The 20,441-nt window shown below is 30.3% G+C and overlaps 1 protein-coding gene across 1 annotated transcript; it reads left to right on the top strand.

The window, feature by feature from the left end:
* Positions 1-3,475: 3,475 nt before the first annotated feature.
* On the top strand, positions 3,476-18,736 carry LOC129920991 (uncharacterized). The gene is made up of 2 exons (XM_056002585.1): positions 3,476-6,441; positions 18,158-18,736. The coding sequence occupies exons 1-2, from the start codon at positions 4,879-4,881 to the stop codon at positions 18,521-18,523; spliced, it is 1,929 nt and encodes a 642-aa protein (XP_055858560.1). The 5' UTR covers positions 3,476-4,878; the 3' UTR covers positions 18,524-18,736.
* The last annotated feature ends 1,705 nt before the right edge of the window (positions 18,737-20,441 follow it).

Genomic DNA, 20,441 nt, shown 5'->3' with positions numbered 1-20,441 from the left:
ATTTGATTATTTTGATTAGTGACTGTGTTTTTATTTATTTCATTTGATGCTAGTTATCACTATTTTTAAGGTTTTGCTAAAATTATTGTGAATTCATTACAGTGAAGAAAATATGAATTGAATCAAATATAACAGGAAGTGAAAAGCTTCGAACGTTTACAGACTTTCTTAGCGTTTTCAAAGTACCTAGTCAAATGGTCAAAATTCCTTAAAAATGTTTTTATAGAAAACATTTCCGTTCCCAAGTCTTGTGTACTTTTAAGGTTATAATAATTAAGAGCTGAACCCTGTTCAAACGTTAAATAAAAAATGCATTTTCCTTATAAAGGTTTAAAACAAATTTTTTTAATTGTTCAAATGAATTGGGTTAAACTGATAAAACTTAAAATAAGCCTCTTTTTAAATGTCCAGTAAAGGAGAATGGACTGTTCCGTATCATCAATGTATCACTAAAAACGTCTATATGCGTTAAATTATTTGAATAGACATAAAACTGACGATGAACACATCGTGCAGAGAAGAGATGCATGCAAATGCATTTTGTTAAATAATGAAACGTTACATTCACTTTGAATACAAAAAATGGTTGTACTAAAATGACACAAAAACCAGTATGGATGCAAAAATTGAGGCTTTTGTGAAACAATTTCATTTCATATGGAAGAAGTGGATAGAACTGTAATGTTAAATTTCTGCTTCAACACATCTGGTCCTTAGAGCAAGTCGTTTTCTTGTCATTTTAGTACAAACGACATACATAATAGGAGCGAATGAGTTTGTTTTTACGTTACTACCTAGTTTGGCACGAGAAAAGGAAAGGTTTTCTTAACTAAATCTAAGTTGTACCCTAGAATATTGAGAATTATTAAATTTTATCAACCAATTGTCTTAAACGGGGCATTAACATTAAGTTAGTTTTCACACACGAGTTTGTCGTTATAATTTGATAAAAATAATTAAATGTTATTTACATGACCTTTTCAATACTATATGGAACTAATTAAATAAAAAATAAAAATTTACTTCAAAAATATTTATTAGTTCAATTTTATTCATAAATATGTAGATATATGTACATGTACAATGATCTTAATATATTCGCTTCTTAAGAACCCACTTCAAGAAATAATTCGTTGGTTTCTTGTTACTCAGAGTAAAGAATTTTTTTCGTTTGTGGCGTATAGGAATACCTATACATATTTAGAAAAGGTTAATATAATTACTAGAAGGGTACTCTTGCTCAACTCAATTTTCAAATTGAAGAACAAAGAACACAACCCAAAAAAAACTTTTTAGAAAAACCGAGACTAAATAGGTGATTTTTTTTTATTTCGTCAGCGCAACGCATCAAAGGTGTAAATTAAATTGCAAACAAAAAAGAACTCTGATCGCTCCCGGGAGCCGGAACTATTAAACTTTCTTTTAAAATTTTTTGAAAAATATCAGTCTTTCAATTCGTTTAAAAAAGCTCACACCGGAAATGTGAAATACTTAGAGGTATTCACAAACCGGAAAGATATGCGTTAGTGGTATGGGTAAGATTACAAAATTGTATAGTAATACGGCTTTCGGCATTTAGTCACCAGTGTGTGTACCTATATTTACCGCTAAAGGATTACTTTGCGCTATACCTATACCGCCAATGTACACCTTGAAGGAAAGACCACAACGGAAAGGTATACGGTAGTGGTACAGGGAATTGTATAAACAAAACTTCCAAACCGGAACGTATACATTCAGGTGTGGAATTTTTTCATACAATCACCCGTGTTGTGTTTTTTCTATTACTCAGTAGCTACTCACTTTTCATTTTATTCGCTAAACAATAAAAACAATTACACAAGTAAGTATTTGTTTTTATTGTTTTTCGAATAAAATCAAAAAATGAGTAGCTACTGAGTAGTAGAAAAAACACGCCTTTAATTGTATTTCAATAAATCATAAATGGATATGTTTTATGTTGTATATCAAAAAAAAAAAAAAAATTATTAAAAGTTAACTCAACATAATCAAGATATTCAGTTTTTTTTTTTATTCATTTTATCATACTACTATTTTCTTGAACATAGATGTCCATTTTATTTGTAATTAAGACTAAGATATTTTTTTAAATGAATAAGTTAAATCTCAGAAGTGCGTTCATTCGCCGATTTTAAGTAGCGTTAATAACAGTTCACTTTCATCATTCCTAATGCCCTCGTACACCTAGCCTTCAACGCACTCAACGCGAATTTAACAAATTAATTATAAGAAAACGACGGCACTATACGTAAACTTTTTAATTAATTCGTTTAGCTGCGATCTCCACCTATCTAAAACTCGTTGTTTGAATATAACTGAAAGCACCATCAATTAGAATATAAGGTTTTAAATTAGCGTTGAATGCGTTGAGAGCTAGGTGTACGATGGGCATAAATGAGAGAAAAGTTACAAAATGTAACATTGTGACGTCACACCATCATTCCTAAATGCAATATTTTAGTGCCAAATAGTTAGTTTTTGTAACTTTTTCCAACTCTGCTTCTGGACTTGTTGCAATGTTAATTTGTCAAACACAACTTAATGTAGAAGAGAGGGGAAGATGTGAGAGAGAGTTTTTTGTTTGTTTTCATATATTTGAAATTATTTAATTCATATTTTTGTTTCAATTTGCTTAGAATTCAATTTGAAAAAAATTATTTCATTCCAAAAAATTCTTTTTTGGTTTGACAGATCAATAAAACATAACATTAGTCGTTCCTTAATAAAAGTTGAAATTTTCTAATGAAATTTAGCAAAAACAACAACGATTTTTTGACACAACAACCAAAGTTAACTTTATTTTATAAAAAAAACGGGCCACTGTGGCCTTAGAAGCGACAAAGTCACAGGTCACAGCTAATCAAAGAGCATTGAACATGGGCCATCTAGATTTTTCTGGGGAATCATTTAGTGCGACATGAGAACAAAATATCAAAAGTAAGTTTAAGTGGTTACACCGATTCACTGAATATTGTGTATTAAAATTTTTTGAACTATGTCTACCAATTATTACTACCTAATTCTACCACCCGAACGCCCTATGCCATAGTATGCGAAAAGGTGCCTCAAATTTTATTAACTTCTTACTTTAATACCTTGTTGCCAAAACTTTTAAGTTTAAAGGATGTGAAAGTATTAAGTTGTTTGGTTCAAAAAAAAGTAGCGAGGCAAAATCATCGAATTTTAAAACATATTTTAGTATCAACTATTCTCTTATTTAAAATTTATTTTAACCTGTAAACTCTTATGTAAGTTATGATCTAATTAAAAAAAAATATATAGTGTAATTCAAAAAAATTTAAAAGTAACTGCCATTCTATTAGCGCCATCTATGTTCTCATGCTAACTTATACTTTTCGAACAAATTGTCTGATGCAATATTTCATTAATCCGAAAACTTCGCAGTTCTCACAAAAAAAAAACATTCAATTTTCTCAACACCACAGAGCACAGTATATTTTTATCGAAAAGTTCTTCAAGTCTACATCAAATCAATCCAAGTAAAAATAAAGCGATATTATTTTATTATAATTTCCGTGTGTAATTGAAGAAGACATATTCGTGAATATTATCATTATAATGCGTGTTAAACATTCAAAAACTTTTTAGTTCATAACTAAAAGTGAATACCAAACAAGAAAAAAAAAAAACAATAAACAAAACCAATACCCAAAAACGAAAAACAAGTTTTTTTTCCATTCTCTTGAAAAAGTGGAACCCTCAACAAACACAATAAAAAGTGAATCTCAAACAAAGGAAACTCATCAAAACCTAAAAAAAAATCATTAAATAATCATTTTCTCTTTGAAATTTGAATAAATTTTCTGAAAATTTTAAGTAATTTTTCGGATTTCCCAAAAATCGAATTAAATTTTATTTTTTTCATCTCAAAAAAAATCTCTTCTGAGAAAAAAAAGAAAAACAAAGAAAAAATTGCGATAAAGAACTAGAAGAAAAAAGAACGTCAAATTTAAAAAAAATCCCCCATTTTCGAAATTCAAACTACGCGCGCGCTTGATTTAATTTAAATTTGTTCGAAATTCGAAATCACCTGGTAGGGGTAATTATTCTTCTTTTTTCTCTTTCTCTTTCGTTTTCATTTTTATAATTCACATATTTTCAATTTTTCATTTCTTTTCGAACAATTGATCATGCTGGACTTATTTTACTATCTGTGAATTATAAGAATTTTGCTAATTAAATTTTGTGCCAACGAACACGAACGAAAAAATATCAAGTGAATCAAATTTGATAAGAAACAAATTATTCAAAAAGAATAATCCTCTCGTGATTCATTAACAAAAAAATCACAAATTAAAATTGTGTCATAAAAACCAAAAAAACGTGTAATGATTTTCTTTTTGTCACCTTGAACGTGAAGAAAAAAATCTACAAAAAATTTAAGACAAACGGAAAAATACGTGGAAACTTTTTTTAACTCGTTTGTGACGTCATGTCATTGTGCAACAAAACAGTCTTTCAAAAAATTTATTCTGCTGCCGACCTTCGACGAATTAACGACAAATTGTCATTTATTGTTATTTCATGCCGCGCTAAGTCTTTTGAAAACCGATTACTACCAAAAGACAACTCACGCCCTTTAACTACTACCAAACCTATTAAGAACAATTTGAGAATTATTTCAAAGTCTCGTAAGAGAATTGTTTTGTTGACTGTTAAGAATCTTTGTATTCCCATAACAACAACAACAAAGACTAGAGACGACGACGACGATAACGACCAAGACAACGCTGTCATTAGTTGGACACGTTGGCATAGTTCTCGTGAACCACAATTACAAATCCAACCACATTTGCAAAAATTACTTTCAGTTGATTGTGGAAATAAGTTATTAATATGATTTCTGGTAATTGCAATCGTAGTCCACAATATAACGCAATGGGACCTCCAGGCGGTGCCCAGAGATACAATCCACATGCCTTTGTTCATCAACAACATCCACAACAACATTTGTTGTTTATGTCTGGTGGAGGGGGGAATACTCGGGCTTTCCCTTCAATGTCTCGTGGTTTCTCAATGATGCCAAACCATCATGTGGGAGGAGTTGGATCACATCCAACTGTTTTCCAATGTAATATGCAACAAGGAATTGGTAATAGCTTTGGGTATCATCATGCTAACCCAACAGCAGCTCCAATATTCCATCAACAGCATCATCATCTTTATCAGCAACCACAAATTATACAACATCATCCACAACAACCACAATACGTTCCACAGCAGTATATCGCTCCACCGAAAGCTGCTAGTCACAATGAACCGACTTCGGGATTTATAAATGGTATCAAGAATATGGTTAAGGGGATTATTCATCCTTTGAATTGTGATTTCTATAGCGATCATCACAAATACTATAATCCCAAATATAGAAACAATTATATGCGGGATATAAAGGCTGAGAATATGCACTATAAGCCACAACACCATCCACAATCGAATTCTCATGTGCAGACTGTTGTGGTGGGTTTGGAAATTAACAAACCATCACCGACTAAAGTCGAAGAGAAGAAGAAGCCAACAACTCCAACTTTACCACAGGAATGTACTAAGAAAAGTCCTGAAGTTGTGGCGATATTTAGTTCGGATGACTTTCCCGAGTTGCCAGCTCCTCGGAGAAGTCGTTCGGTTACCCCTGCTAAGACTGAAAGTACTCCTCCACCCAAATCATCGGGGTGTGACGGTGAGAAGGTGCAATCTGAAGAATCACCTTCTCGTAAGCATCCTCCACCTAAGGGGACCTTCTTTGAAGTAACAATTCGAACAACACCCAGTGGAAAAAGACCGACTTTTGGTGGAAGACTTAAAGTTGTGCCACCACCATTTTCATTGAATAAATCTCCTCGATCTTGTCGAAGTCGTCAAGAATCATCCTGCTCCTCCTCTACAACCAATAACAACAACAACAATAAAGACTGTGATATTGAAGAAGAAAGCTTTGTTATCTTTTCGAATAATGAAAAACCTGGAGAATGTATGTTTACATCGTTTAGTAGACCTCCAAGGCAACGTAAAATGTCTGAATGCAGTGATGACAGTTTTGTTGTATTCTTTACTGAAGATGCTGATTGTTTAGGTGGATTACAATGTATTGATGATGATGATGATTTAGATGAATTATATGATTCTGATGGTTCATCAGATGAGGAAGAAACTAGCTCTGAAGAAGAAGATAGCTGTGATGATGGTTCAGATGATGATGAAGATGAAGAGGGAGAGGAGCATGGTATTGATGTTGTGGATTCTAGCTTTTTGGGACGACATAATAAGACTGATAGAAATAAGTGTGGCGATATTGGAACTACTACAACAACAAATTCATTGCTGCAACAAATTCCATGTGATGGTGTTGTTGTTCCAAGGGAACATAAACAACTTGATTCTGGCTTTGATGAGAAAAAGGTGAGTTTTTTTTTGTAAATCTTTTAGGTTAAGAAAAATTCATTAATCATTATTAAGGTCCATTTTCACTAATCATGGTCGTGGATTTTGGGTACAAATGGAAAACTTTCCAAACTTGTATCTAAAATCTCCTTTTCCCTGAGACTTTCTCCTCTGATTGATTTGTTCTATTGTATGTGTGAGTTTATAATAAACTGGATACATTCTCTCCTAGATACCTGCCTCAATATAAAATTGAAAGTCTACCTCTGCGCTAATGACTCAAATGTTTTTAAAGTGCGTGACATTGAGTTAAGTTGCATTTGAGTGAATAAAATTTCACAAGTATCCGTTTTATTTCAAAAGCATTTGTTTTTTGTTTTCGAATTTTTAGATTTCAGAGAAATGTACAGTCATTAAAGTGGGAATAAAAAAGTCCATTAAGTAGGTAGATCGGCTTATCATGAGTTATTCTTATAATTTTTGGTGAAATATTTTGCATGTTGGTACCTGTGTCATATTAATTGTTATATTCAATAACATGCGATCTTAACACAGAGAAGACCTTACCAGATAAGCTTGTTTTTGATAAATTTGTTTCGCGATTTTTAAGACCTAATAGAAAGGAATCAACCAACATTTTTTTTTTTTGACATAATGGATAGAGGAAAAACTGATATTTATCGGTAAAAACCTGTCTGCCCATATATGGCGCCCAGTTGAAGCTGGAGGATAAATGTGAATTCATACTTGCGTTACTTTAATTGCCACCCGATTTGAAATTATAATTTTAATTAAGAAGAATTTTCCTGAGTTGTGGGTACTTTAATCAATTTGATCAGACTCTCAGCCCTATTCTGCTATCCGATTCACTTGAATTGAAAGATCCACTCAGTTAATTCCTTTAAATTAGCTTTGAAAAGACTTAAGTGCTTGCTATTTGTGAGAAAATGTTAAACTAGCTTTCTTTTTGAGACATCACTTAGAATAGTTTTAGAGTATGAGAAAATTGAAAAATTTTCACTCGAAATATTTTTGTGGCTGGGAGTTTGAAAACCTATTTCGAGTTGCAGCCTCTAAACTGGGTGGTTATAAGCGAAAACAAATGGAAGAGAAAAAATATAATAGTTCAGAAATTTGAAACCTGACCGAGTTGAACCTTGTTCGAATTAAATTCACAATAAGTTTGATTGAGTACGGACATGGGAATGTCCTTAAACCTTGTTAGATCAGTATTAGTTAAATATACTTCAATCGCTGCAGACAACTAAGTCCGCTTTGAGAGTTAGTTGTCAGTCAATCTTAGAAGCGTCAAAAACTGTTCAGATTAAAGCCTGTCTGGTGACACGCACATTTTTTCGGAATTAGACCTAGCATGTGAACTAAGTCCATTTTACTAAAATTAATTTTGTGCCCATTACATTACCACTTTTATCGTTAGTTTCTTTTTGTGTAGATAAATCGAAACGTCACAAAGAACTGGACTTTTCTTTAATTCACATGTTTTTTCTTTAATATTTCCACAACTTTATGAATGGAATTCCTGACATATGTTTTTGCAATACTTTTTCTTCAGGAAGATGTGATCGATCTATGTATCAAATCGACTAATAATAAAAATACCGATATCAATAAAAAGAGCACCCTGTTTGCATACAACTCCATCCACATGCGCATTTCTCTTTTCATTGTGATCAAATAGAAAAAAAAAAAATCAGTTAAAATAGCACGAACATTTGTTCAAACAAAACGAGTTAAAATGAAATAGAAAAAAGAAGTGTGTGAAAATACAAAAGTTTGCTTAGGTTTCAAATTGCAACCACACTTCCTATTTAACCTGGTACACGTTGGAAGGTCGGCACGAGGCATACTAAATTGAAAAAAAAAAAAAAATTGTTTAGTTTTGTTGATAAAAGTTGATTAGTTTTCCCCTAGCTGTTTTCGCAAATTCTTTAATGGGAATTAAAAACTATACATGTGGCGCCACAGTGGTACATTTAATTACTCTTTACTTAATTTAATTAAGTTCTGCTTTCCAGCTTGCTTATATTAAAGCTTTTTCTAAAGTAGACTAAATTTATTTTTCGACTTGTGAAAACAGTTTTCTTTTTGTCCAGAGTTCACTCAACCCAACTTTACAAATCTCCAAAAATTATGAATCGTTGAGGGGTATCAGAAATGATTAACTTAACCAAACTTTTAATTATAAATCTAACCATCCTTCAAGAATTATCAGAAAATTTGTCAGAGAAAAAATATTGGATATACTTCCATCGACTGTGCCAGATGAAATGAGATTATGAAAAAAATGATCCGAGACCTCAGAAAGCTGACAACTTTAAACGACCTTCCGAAGTACAAAGCATTAAGTGGCATCGAAAAAGTTTCTTTTTTTCGTTACTGGCTGAATAAAATTTTGAAGCTGTGGCTGAAACTTGTAGTACTGTCAAAATTTTACTGAGTGAAACAACAACAAAAGTTGGCGGCAGCTGAGCAAAAAGTTGAGAATTCTTCAACTTGCGCTACAAGCTACAGCCACAGCTACACCATTGTATTTAGGGGGTTAAATTGACACCGGAAGACTGATAAATTAAAACTAATTTGATTTTCAAGCACGTTTCGGCCTTGAACAGAAAAAAAAAACTGTTGGTCATATCAATTGTGTAGATAAAACAATATGACGGTGTATACTCATTTGGGGCTAATATCTAGCTTATCCGGTAAAACCCTTCACATGTATGATGACTTTTTATTTCGTCATAGAATTTTGTTTTCATTTTCTAAAAACATACATGTGAATATTTATTTTCTTTTAATACCTTTATTCAAATTGAACCCTTAGAGATTAACTTTTTTCTACTTTATTGCTATCATTGTTTTGTCATTGTTTTTAGCTAAAAATAAGGTTTCCGCGTCATAAAATTGTGATATAGCCGTGTTTTTTTCTACAAATTAATAGTTACTCGTTTTTCATTATGAACGCAAAACAAAAACAAACTACACAAGTTAGTATTTGATTTGTTTTTATTTTGCGAATTAAATATAAAAAATGATTAACTACTCGTTTCTAGAAAAAACTGGTCTATTTATTTTCTATTTTATCAATTGAAGTCTCAGGCGATGAATATCTTAAGTGAAATTGTAAAAATTTAAGTTATCGAAACTCTAAGTTTTTTTTTAACTTATTCTGGAAGTTCAAGATGAATCTTGAGATAAAAGAGAGAACAAAAATTGTACCTAGCATCTATATCTTCTAAGTGTTTCAATCATAAATCTGTGTAGTGTATGCACCTAATCACCTGACACATAAGTTCTGACTTATAAGTTCTAAATCGTTAATTTTATGTTATCAATACATAATAGTTCATTTTTTTTTTTGTTCGTATAAAAGTAGAACAAAAAAGTGATAATTGATAACGAACGATTACAATAAATTTCTATTTTTACAAACAAAAAAGTTCTAATTAAATACACATTGGTTTAACATTCTATTCAAACTTGTTTTTATTTTGCTTAGATTTTCTTTGCATTCCTACGTTCTTCTCTAAGAAGTTTTGTTATTATCGAAAGCAAAAAAAAAATGTTAAATAATTTTGATAAGCAAATATTTTGCAACTGGTGATTTTTCTGGTTCAAATTTTCAAGCCATACACAAAATAAATACATTTTTTCTCTATACATAATTTTTATTTTGTGATTCTGGTTTATTATATTAGATAATATTAGACTAGGGAGTAGGTAGCACATGTTAAGAAAGATAATAATCAAAGTTAACGATAGAATATTGCATCAGACCTGTATACAAAAAAGAACTCAGGTGTACGTGACTAATATCAGAGAAATCTTGTGTGTAAAACCAAGTTAAGTAGTTTTATATTTTCTAGTGAATTTGTTGAAGTTTGAATGAAGTTTTTCTTCATTTTGTCTAAGAAAAATAAAAACGCAAAATAAGAAAATAGAAACGCAGAATGAGAAAATAAAAACGAAAAATAATATAATGAAAAAGGAATATTTTATTGTCTAGCTGCAGCATTCCGAAATGAGATTTTCTTTATTTTGTTCGACTTACGCAATGTTTTTGTTCATTTTTTGTTTCCTTTTATTTACTTTTTCGATTTCTCTTCTAGTAGATGTATGCATTTCTTAAGACTTGCATTAAAAAACACCAATAGCACAATAACTTGTCTAATATGAAATGAATCGTTTTTCTTAAAATAAGAGTACAAATTATGCACCTTTGGGTATGTGGACATATTGAAAAAAATTCAGTCAATCATTATCATTTTTATGTTTCAGATTTAAAAATGGTGTATTGTTTACTTACAACTTAATAAGAGTTCACTGAATAGAAAAAAATGTTATTGGACGTTATCATTTTAGCTATCTCTTATAAAAGAGAGAGAGCAGAGAAAAGTTACGATCGAGACTTGAATATTTTGTTATTTTGGCTAGGGAAACATTGAGGGAATAATTAAGAGCTAGTTCAGGTGTTTATTTAAGCTTCTAAACGAAATGAAATGTAAATGAAAAGTCAATCAGATGATTAAAAATGTTTCATTATTTTATTCGATATTTTATATTAAAAGAGATCATGAGCTTTAAATTTGTTTAATCTTCCAATTAATCACTGAATTAAATGAAATTTAATGATAGCAGAGAAACAAACTCATTTCTGTCATGCATGCTCTGTGGTAAACAAGATATCCTTAGAATTTTAGGATTGCAAAAACTAAATGTTCGCAATTAGTACTACCAAAAATTGGCAATGGAAGTACAGATAATTTTCTTTGTTAAAAATACGTATGTGAGCACTTCGCACTGTCTTTTTATCTCAGCAAGACAATGAAAATTTTCACTTTTTAAGTCTTGTGGTGTGTCATTAAGAGAAGAAAATATTCAAGTTTGAACAATCCAGCGCAAAATCTGGTCTTAATCTGATTGCAGGGGTCTCTAGATAGAAATCTTCGAAAAAAAACCGACTGATGCATCTTAATTATTTAAAAATATCGAACAGGTATGAAAAGACATTACATGGAAATCCCAATTTTATACTGTTGCAATTTTTCGAATATGTACTGGCCTCGAAAATCTTTTTTTTTATATGTACAGCCAGACTGCCTGTTAATCAATTTTTGTAGAAGTTTTTGAATGAAAAAAAATGTCTGTTAAAACCAAGTTAATAGGTCTGAAATAGATTTATTCGTAACTTCCGCCTATGAACTCGGTTGTAACACACACCCCAAAGAGAGTACTTTCTTCCATTCCATAGAAAGTGAAATACCATGTCTTTTTTCCTGCTGCCCTTCATGACTCTTATGGGAATGTTTACTCTTTCCGCGAGCAACTCATGGAGAAACGTTTTATGTTGTACTTATACTTTTGCTTTAGTCGTGCTTGATAAAATAAACAAATTACTAGTCATAATATTATTGCTGAGATTAGAAGAAGCAAAGTCTGTTTTATTAAAAAACAATACTAAAAACACCTCAAATTCTTATTTAATTATGAAATTCTCACAATATTAAAGTTAATGAGTAATAATAATGGAAACAAACTAACTCACACTCCATTCTGAAGAAATAAAACCTTATAGCTTTTAAACATGTTAGATGTTTCACTAAGTAATTAACTTGTGAAATACATTATATTGCCATTGACCCATTGTCAAACAACACGTAGACATCTAGACATGCGTTGTTTATATAATTTCACAACTTCTTCAAGGATTGAACAGAAAATTTGTTCACTTTTCTTTGTTAGATACTCTTTGTAAACAAGGGGCAAATAAAATTAAATAAAAATAAAAGAACAGTATTGTTGCATTTTTGAACTTCCTCAATAACGCACCGAAAATTGAATGTCCTTGTTTTTTGTTGTTGTTGTTGTTGTATCCGAACATAGCAACAAATGCAGCAATTTAAATAACGATTCCCCATTTAAAATGCTAAAAAAAAAAATTGTACTCGAAAGAAGAAAAACAAGTTCGTTGGACGATCCCAGCTGAGTATTTTGTGCTGTAAGATGGATCGCGTGAGTGTGAGGAGAGTAAGTATGTACAAAGCTCTCGCACATATGATATTTCTTAATCACAATCGTTCACACACACCCCATGAAGCTAAAAATAATTTTATAGCAAAACTAGAAATACAACCACCTAATAATAGAAAAAATGAAACAAAAAAAGTAATTTTCAAAACAATGACATCGCATTGGCATAGTTAGCGCTTTCATTTGATTCATATTTTCCATATTCAGTCAGTCAGTCAGTCAGTCAGACTATGGGGAGCACTTTTGGTGATTCATTCATCCGGTCTGTATCTAGAATTCGCATCAAATTCCATGAGACGATTTTTGTAGAAATTTCTCACGCATATTTATTCAGTGATGTCATCAATGGACTTGGCCTGACTGACTAATTTAATTGGCTAAAAGCTCTAAATCAATTTTTTTATTTATGTTTGTTATTTTGAATTGTTTGTTTAAAAAGCATGGCTTCTTCTTAGCTTTTGATAAGGTCGAATTGACTTAATTATTTTAATGAGTTCCAATTATGTATACATTTTCTGTCATGTGAATGTTAAATAAATAAAAAAAAATGGTTGTCTAGAATAAATTTGCCATACAACAAAACAATTTTTGAACTTGAATTGTATTCAAATATAAATTAACAATATTCGATTTGTTTTATTGTCTCAATCAAAAAAACTTGTTTACCAAAACCAGATAATAATAAACGGTGTCTCCTTTTTGCTATCGTTTTTTCAACTTTTCTAGACATTTCTTGGATGAATTGTTTCGAACTCAAAAGTAGAGAAGAAGAAAATAAATAAACACGAACTTATCAAATAAATTGTGATAAGAAAGACTCCACTTGTATGAGGAAAGTTAATGAGTTGTAAATAGTTCCAATAATTATAGTATTATCAAATTATATTCACATGGTTGAGAGAGTTCTTTTATAATTTAGTAGATTTGCTACAATAATGGTGAAATTTCTAGAAAAGTTTAAAGTCATGTGCAGATAAGATGCATGATATTCTATCACACACACAAATAATATAAACAAAAGCGGGTTTTTTTTTGATTTTTCTTAACATACTATTTAAACTTCCTAAAAAAAACTGGTAAAATTGCAAGTTTTGAATTTATTAAACCATAGTCAAAATCAATTTTTTTCTAGAATTTATTTGTTTAGTTATTTTTGAAGGTGGCAACATGTCTGTTGATATTATTTTTTCAGACTTTATATCAATATTTGAATTTGAATAAATATTTGATTAATGTCATGCTGCGAAGAAGTAGTTAATATTATATTATTGGTACATATATGTATAATATAGTTTTGTATATGGATATTTTATAGTAAAGCGATTTTTATAAAAAAAAAATACCTCAAGTAGCTTACATTTTGTTGGTCTTATTTAAGTACTTCTCATGTTAACGCGGATTAATGTGTAAAAAAAGATCAGATGAGCAGACTTACTTAATTAATCGCAGGGATTTTAGTCCTTTTAACATTGAGTTTCCTCAACGGGACACATACCAAATTTCTAAAACAGTGGTTCCTCTTTTTGTTATGTTATTTTTTTATCAAAATGTATGTTTTTTTATACTTTTTTTTAAGTAAATCCCCATATGAACATAAATAAAAAAATATGTATTCTTTTTCATAGGCTTAATGATATAAAAATAACTGTTATAAAACTAACGTTAAGTTTTCGAAAAGTCGGTAGGACACATCTGCGAAACATTTATAAAATGGAAAAACTTGAATATCATGGTGATAAAATTTTTTGTTTTGGATGTATTAATTCCAAATAAAACTCATTCAAGATGATTAAAACTTGCCGCAAATCCGCTCCTTAGGCCCGGAAAAGCTCAAACATCATCCTCAAACTTTCATCTATTCCCAAAACTAAAAAAAAAATTGTATCTGGGAAGCAATTTGCATCCAACGAAGAAGAATGGTCACTAATAAATTTTTTGAAACCTTTCCAGACTGTTTTTGGAGAAACGCTGGATAAGTGTGATGAGGTCCAAGAAGTTTATGTCGAAACATAAAACCATTTTTTTATCTTCTATTTGAATACCAGTACCTCTAGCAATTGGTTTAACATGGAACAACTGTAAAATAATTCGCTATCAATTGAATTGAAACAATAAACATTATTTTGAAATTCTAAAATCATTGATAAATAAAGTGAGTCAGTATGTTTTCTAGTTTATTATCGTTGATACTTACCCCAATAATGTCATAGTCATAGTGATTAGACACATTTTAACATACGACTATGAGCGGATTGAAGTAAAATAATTTTGAATTTGAGAAATTTAATGATTTGTAGTTCCAAACGTTACCCATCTGAAATCCTTAAGGCTCAACTATAACAGGTAGGAAATGTACACATGCAGTGCGGTTCAGAAGGCATGGGCTATTCTTAACGAAAATTTAACACAATATAGCCAGCCTTATGGGACATTAGCCCATGTAAGTTCATCCTTAACATAGTTCGGCTTAAAGGCTGCTCGAATTTTGTTATATTGTTTTGCATCTGTTATAAATTTGTACCAAAATAGAGTATTATCTTTGGTTATAGATAGTGGTAAACAATATAATTATATACAATTGAGGTTTGAGGTAGGCTTGAAAATATGAATCATCATATAATGCTAATAGCTTAATTGCAAAATAACAATCTGGAAAAAATTAGCAAAAAGAGAGCAAATTCCTTGAAAAAAATATTATTATAGGTAATAAGGTTTCCTTTCAGAATTGAGTTAAGTACAACTGAATCTTTAGAAATGTTGTATGTATCAAGATTAGATATTCAATTGCAAGTGTATGTCTTTTCAATATCTATTTGAATATTGTCAGTGCATTGACATGCATAAATAAATCATTTATGTACATATATTTCATTCAAAATAAGTTACCCATAAAATTACAACAACAAGGAACAAAAACAAGCAACACCGATCTTGTGCAAAAGCTACCGCAAAATTATATTACATTTTGTATTAATTTTATTTTTCATATGACCGCAATACATACGAATACACTGCCTGCCTGAGGTTGAAAATTATCAACTTGAGAGATATAGTTGCAACGTACCTATTACTTGTACTTGTTTTGATTTGTTTTCACATTCCCCTTGGGAACGAACGAATCCGCTGATGAAATTTTCCATTGATATTGGCTGAGAAATGAGATCAAGATAGAAAAATATGACTTATAAAATTAAGTTTAGTTACCCATTGAGTAGGTAATAGAAGTATATGACTGTGAGTTGTTGTTGATACATAAATGATGTATAAAATTTATATGAAACTTCTGATGCAAATTTAGATTTTTATAAAGCAGATTATGTAAGGAACTTAGAATTGGTTACCTGATTGTGACAAACTCGTGTTTTTTGTTGTTGTTGTTTGGTTTTAGTCGTTAAAACTCTATCCTGATAATAACTGACCCTGATAATAAAATATAGCCTTTGTGTCATATAGACAAAATGAGCACAAAGCAAAACTCTGACTAATAAATATACAAAGCTTAGCTTCCGTCTGTTATAATTTATGTGTGAACTGGTTGAATATCATAACAGTTCAACAGTTGGGTGATTGTAAAGTTTTTGTTAGTTTACTTAAATAATAATTTTGTTAACTTTAGTTTATTGCAATTGTGGCTTGGCCTCAAAATTGAAATTTCGACAGAGTGTCCTAACGGAGTTCTTAAGTAAGAATCCTTATGTGGATTCTAGGTTTCAGTGGTTTATGGTTCAACAGTACAAAAAATGGTCAGAATAAACACTTCATGATACTTAAGAAAAAAGCTGCTCTCGGAATTAAATTATTATTTTTTTATAAATTATTTGTACCTTAAAAAATAAATTTCAGATATAAAAAAGTTTGACAAAGAACCACAAAAAAAGGCAGAATTGCTGCAATCAGCACTGAAATATATAATAAAGCATACACCGAAGCTGAGAATCTGCTGTTAAATTGCTTTCTCGTTACGCTGTACTGGCCAGAAGTCAAACGAAGACTTAATTGGTTAGGACTAGATCCAGTTCAATATAGGGATAGCCACGATCTTGTATATGAAAAGTTTCCAATCTGAACGTGAAGGTCACATAAGTTGTGCAAACATTTAATGAAAGTAGTTACGAATTGATTTTACAGGAAGTCAACAAAATTTCAACTATTTTAGCTGCACCGTCATTAACATCAGCTGAATATAAAAGTGCCCATGCCCATGCCAGCTTGAGAGATGATTAAGGACGTCCAAAAATTGCTACCAGTAACGATAATATCACAAAAGTTGTTTAAACGACTATCGAACTGAACTTCAAAGACTGTCCAAAGAACTATCTTGTCGCACATTGAATAAAGACTTCACCATAAACTATAATTAGCGGTAGTTTGTGTTCATTACGTCAGAATTCATTAGATCAGTTATTGATTCTTAGATATATGTAAAACCGAATGCAGTAAAAAAATCAACTTTCAGAAATGAATCGGCTCCAAAAAGGGCAAACACTAAAAGCACATAACTTATCATAACTCACAAGATGAAAAATTGCCACATTTGCAGAAAAAATTATCTATTTCACGAAGGCCGTTTCAAACCTCAATGGTTATCATGGTGATAACTAGCCTCTAGCGAATTTTGTTTTACCTAATCTCGGATCCTGGATCATTGAAAATCGAATTCCTGATGATATATAAACCTTGAAGTTTAGACAGGAAAGTCTTACTTGGAACTATAACCAAGAACTTTCAATTATTGCATCTATCAAAATAAATCAACTTCAAGCTGAAGACTCAAACAAACTTGTCCTGGTTAAGAAAATCTCCTGTAGATTTTGCCATGAGCAAGAACAAACAATGTGTTGGTTATGTTGGTAATAGCGACTCACTCATGCACCAATGCTAGAATTATCGTGGAAACTACTAGCTGGCACGCATAGAATTCTAATATCTCAGAGCATCGGAAACTTCATTAAAGAAACTGAGTTCAAAAATTGGACCACAAAGAAGCGAGTGGTTAGTATTTTAACTATAAACAGAGAAAAAGATTTGATCAGACAAATAGCCTTCAAATTCGTCTCTAAATTACTCTAAGAAACAGAATATTTTGTCTTGAGATGAGAAATTTCTATAGTTCTCATTGATGTGTAATCTGTAATGCAAAAATGTATTTCTTCAGATAATTTGCCTGAAATGAATCAACTTGGATGATTTTACTTATATCTAGTGAATCACAATCAATATTATTGCAATAATTTAATATGTTGTGTAAAGCTCCATTTTCAGATTGACCAATAAGTGAAACCAAACGTTGACAAATCGTCGTGGAATAACCGCAGAAATCATTGAATAGATCAACTAGTTACAACAGATTTGGCTGCATCGATGACTGGATACGAGGTACTTTCAGAAAAACTATGCAATAAGCTGTCTGATTGCCACATCACAGATCCAGCAAGTTCATCACACTTTTTAAATACCTTACTTACTACTATCTTAATGCTAGAATTTAAAAAAAAAACAATAATTGTAGTAAATTTTATAAAATAAAGAAATAACACAACTTTTAAATTTCTGTAAATTATGTTTTTATTCTAATTTCGATTAAGAACTCTACCATCGACATTCTTTCCTCAATTATTCTCTTATTTTCTCTTAATTTTTCTTAATATTTTAAACAACATTCAACTAATTAATTTTTTTTTGTTTTCAGGTCACATTCGATCCACATCCCGTGGTGCATGTGATGCATGCTTGGAATTATGCATATCGTGCAGCAAGAAAAGGTCACTGGGAAGATTTCGCTCGTGATCGGACGCGTTTCCAACAACGCATCGAACGAACATCTGTCTATTTAAATCCCGTACTGACTCTAGAACATCGTGAGAAAATCTATCATAGTCGATTTTGTGATGAAGCAGCTTGCGTCTCCAATCAACAACAACAACAACAATCGCAACAAAGTCCCATTCTAACAGTAGATCAAGCTAGATCTCATCATCGAGCTTCAGCCAGTTGCAACGATGACAACCAAAAGTTACCAAAGTTGACGAAACTACCAGATTGTGCTAGTTTCTAAAACAGCAAAAAATTAATACGATTTATCTCTCTTTGTTTCTCTATCTCTCGAATGAGGATAAAACTTTCAGCTTCAGCATATTGCTGGCATAAATTCTGTGTTCAAAAATTAAAAAGAAAATAAATTTATAAACAAATTATAAGCAATGAATATTAAATTAAAATCCACAAACAAAATCCGTGAGACACAAAATATTGTTAAAACACAAAAAAAAAAAAAAAAAAACAATTACATCAACAAAATTGGGAACATTACAAAAAAAAAAAAAACAATTTATAAAACGAAATACTTGAAATTCTTTTTTTTGTTTATTTTGATTTTATTTTTTCTTTCTTCTTTTATTTATCAAATAATTAAATTTTTGACTACAAATAATATTGTGATTCTTTCTTAATAAATACAATTAAATTTAAAAATAATAATTAAAAATAAACTGTTAATTTAAAAAAATCTTTCTATATTTTGTTTTGAAAGCCTTTTTTAGCTTTGGTCGATAGTTTTATATTCGGTAGTATTTTTTTCTGTACTTTGGATAGTTTTTGAATTTATTTATTAATAGTAATTCTTTTTTATTAAATTTATTCTTTTTAATTCTATTTCTTAATTTCCTGGTGGATTATGCGTTTACTTGAACAACAAAAAATCAAAACCATTTCCTACACAATTTACAATTACAGATCAACCATTTTGATATTTTATTTTTTGTTTGTTGATTTCTTTTGTTGTTGTTAAATAAATATACCTGAGTAACATAAATAATATAGTAAATAAATAAATTAACTGTAAATATTAAAAAAAATCAAAAAAATCTTATATAGTAAATTCATAAAAAATAGATATATTTCGAGAAAAATTTTAAGAATTATTTTTTAAGTTTAGTTTTTTAAGAGACTATGTACGCTTAGTATTAGAGAGAATAATAATAATAATAATATAAATTAAATATAAATAAGTTTGGAAAATTTATAATAATAAATGATAAAATTAATATAAATTTGATTTAAAATTAAAATATAAAAAACAAATCATAACTATTAATATATTATAAACTTAAAAACAAAAAAAAAAAAAAAAATGAGTACACATTTGCATTCAAATAAAAATTGATATAAAACCTTAAATTTATTGAATTTTAATTGACTCGAAGTCAAATTTAAATAATCTTTTGAGGTGTGCTACAAGACCTGAATAAATAGGTACATACTTCACAATATATCTATAATGAGCTTCTCAAACTGACTAAATTATGAAGAACTTAAACTTCCTATAGTACCAAAATATTTCAAATCATTTTTACTTGTGAAAATTATTGACAAAAATGTTTTCACTCATGCCATAAAAGTTACAACATATTCCATTTGGTTCTACCAACCTTAAAAAAAGCCGCACGATCAAAACAAAATTAGGGTCTTCTATTCTATTATAATTCAATTTAGTATTATATAAAAAACTTGGGATATTTTCATAGGCAGGTCATACAAGTGACAAATCGAACGATTTTCGGGTCACAGTGTCGTATACGTAACTTTTTTTATGTAGAAAAAAAAATTTAAACAGCTAGAATAAAATTTCTAGAAACAAATTTATTACACTGGTCTACAAAATTTAATTTTTACTTGCTCTAAGGGCAAGTATTGGTTTCGTGTAGAAAAAAAAAATCGAGGTTTTAATCAAAACCAACATTACGATGATGGAGAAGATCAAAAAAGTGGTTTTCGTCATGCCGTCCGTCGGTCTGTGCGTGTGTGCGTCTGTGCGTCTGTGCGTCTGTGCGTCTGTGCGTCCATCTGTACATCGAGCTAGGGCCTAAACGGATAGATGGATTTGCTTGAAACTTCTTACAGATGATTTTTACGTAATTCCCTAGGTCCGTTTTTTTTATTTTTTTAATATCTCCAATTTAACGCATATCTCCCAT

This window comes from Episyrphus balteatus, chromosome 1, assembly GCF_945859705.1.
Source record: "Episyrphus balteatus chromosome 1, idEpiBalt1.1, whole genome shotgun sequence".
Lineage (NCBI taxonomy): Eukaryota > Metazoa > Arthropoda > Insecta > Diptera > Syrphidae > Episyrphus > Episyrphus balteatus.
Note: the sequence above shows the minus strand (reverse complement) of the source record. Positions and strands in the feature narration are given on the sequence as shown.

Excerpts from the sequence above, each read along its gene's own strand:
- LOC129920991 (XM_056002585.1), top strand. The coding sequence starts at position 4,879 with ATGATTTCTGGTAATTGCAATCGTAGTCCACAATATAACGCAATGGGA. Across the intron at positions 6,442-18,157 it reads CTGGCTTTGATGAGAAAAAG|GTCACATTCGATCCACATCC; the intron begins GTGAGTTTTTTT and ends TTTTGTTTTCAG.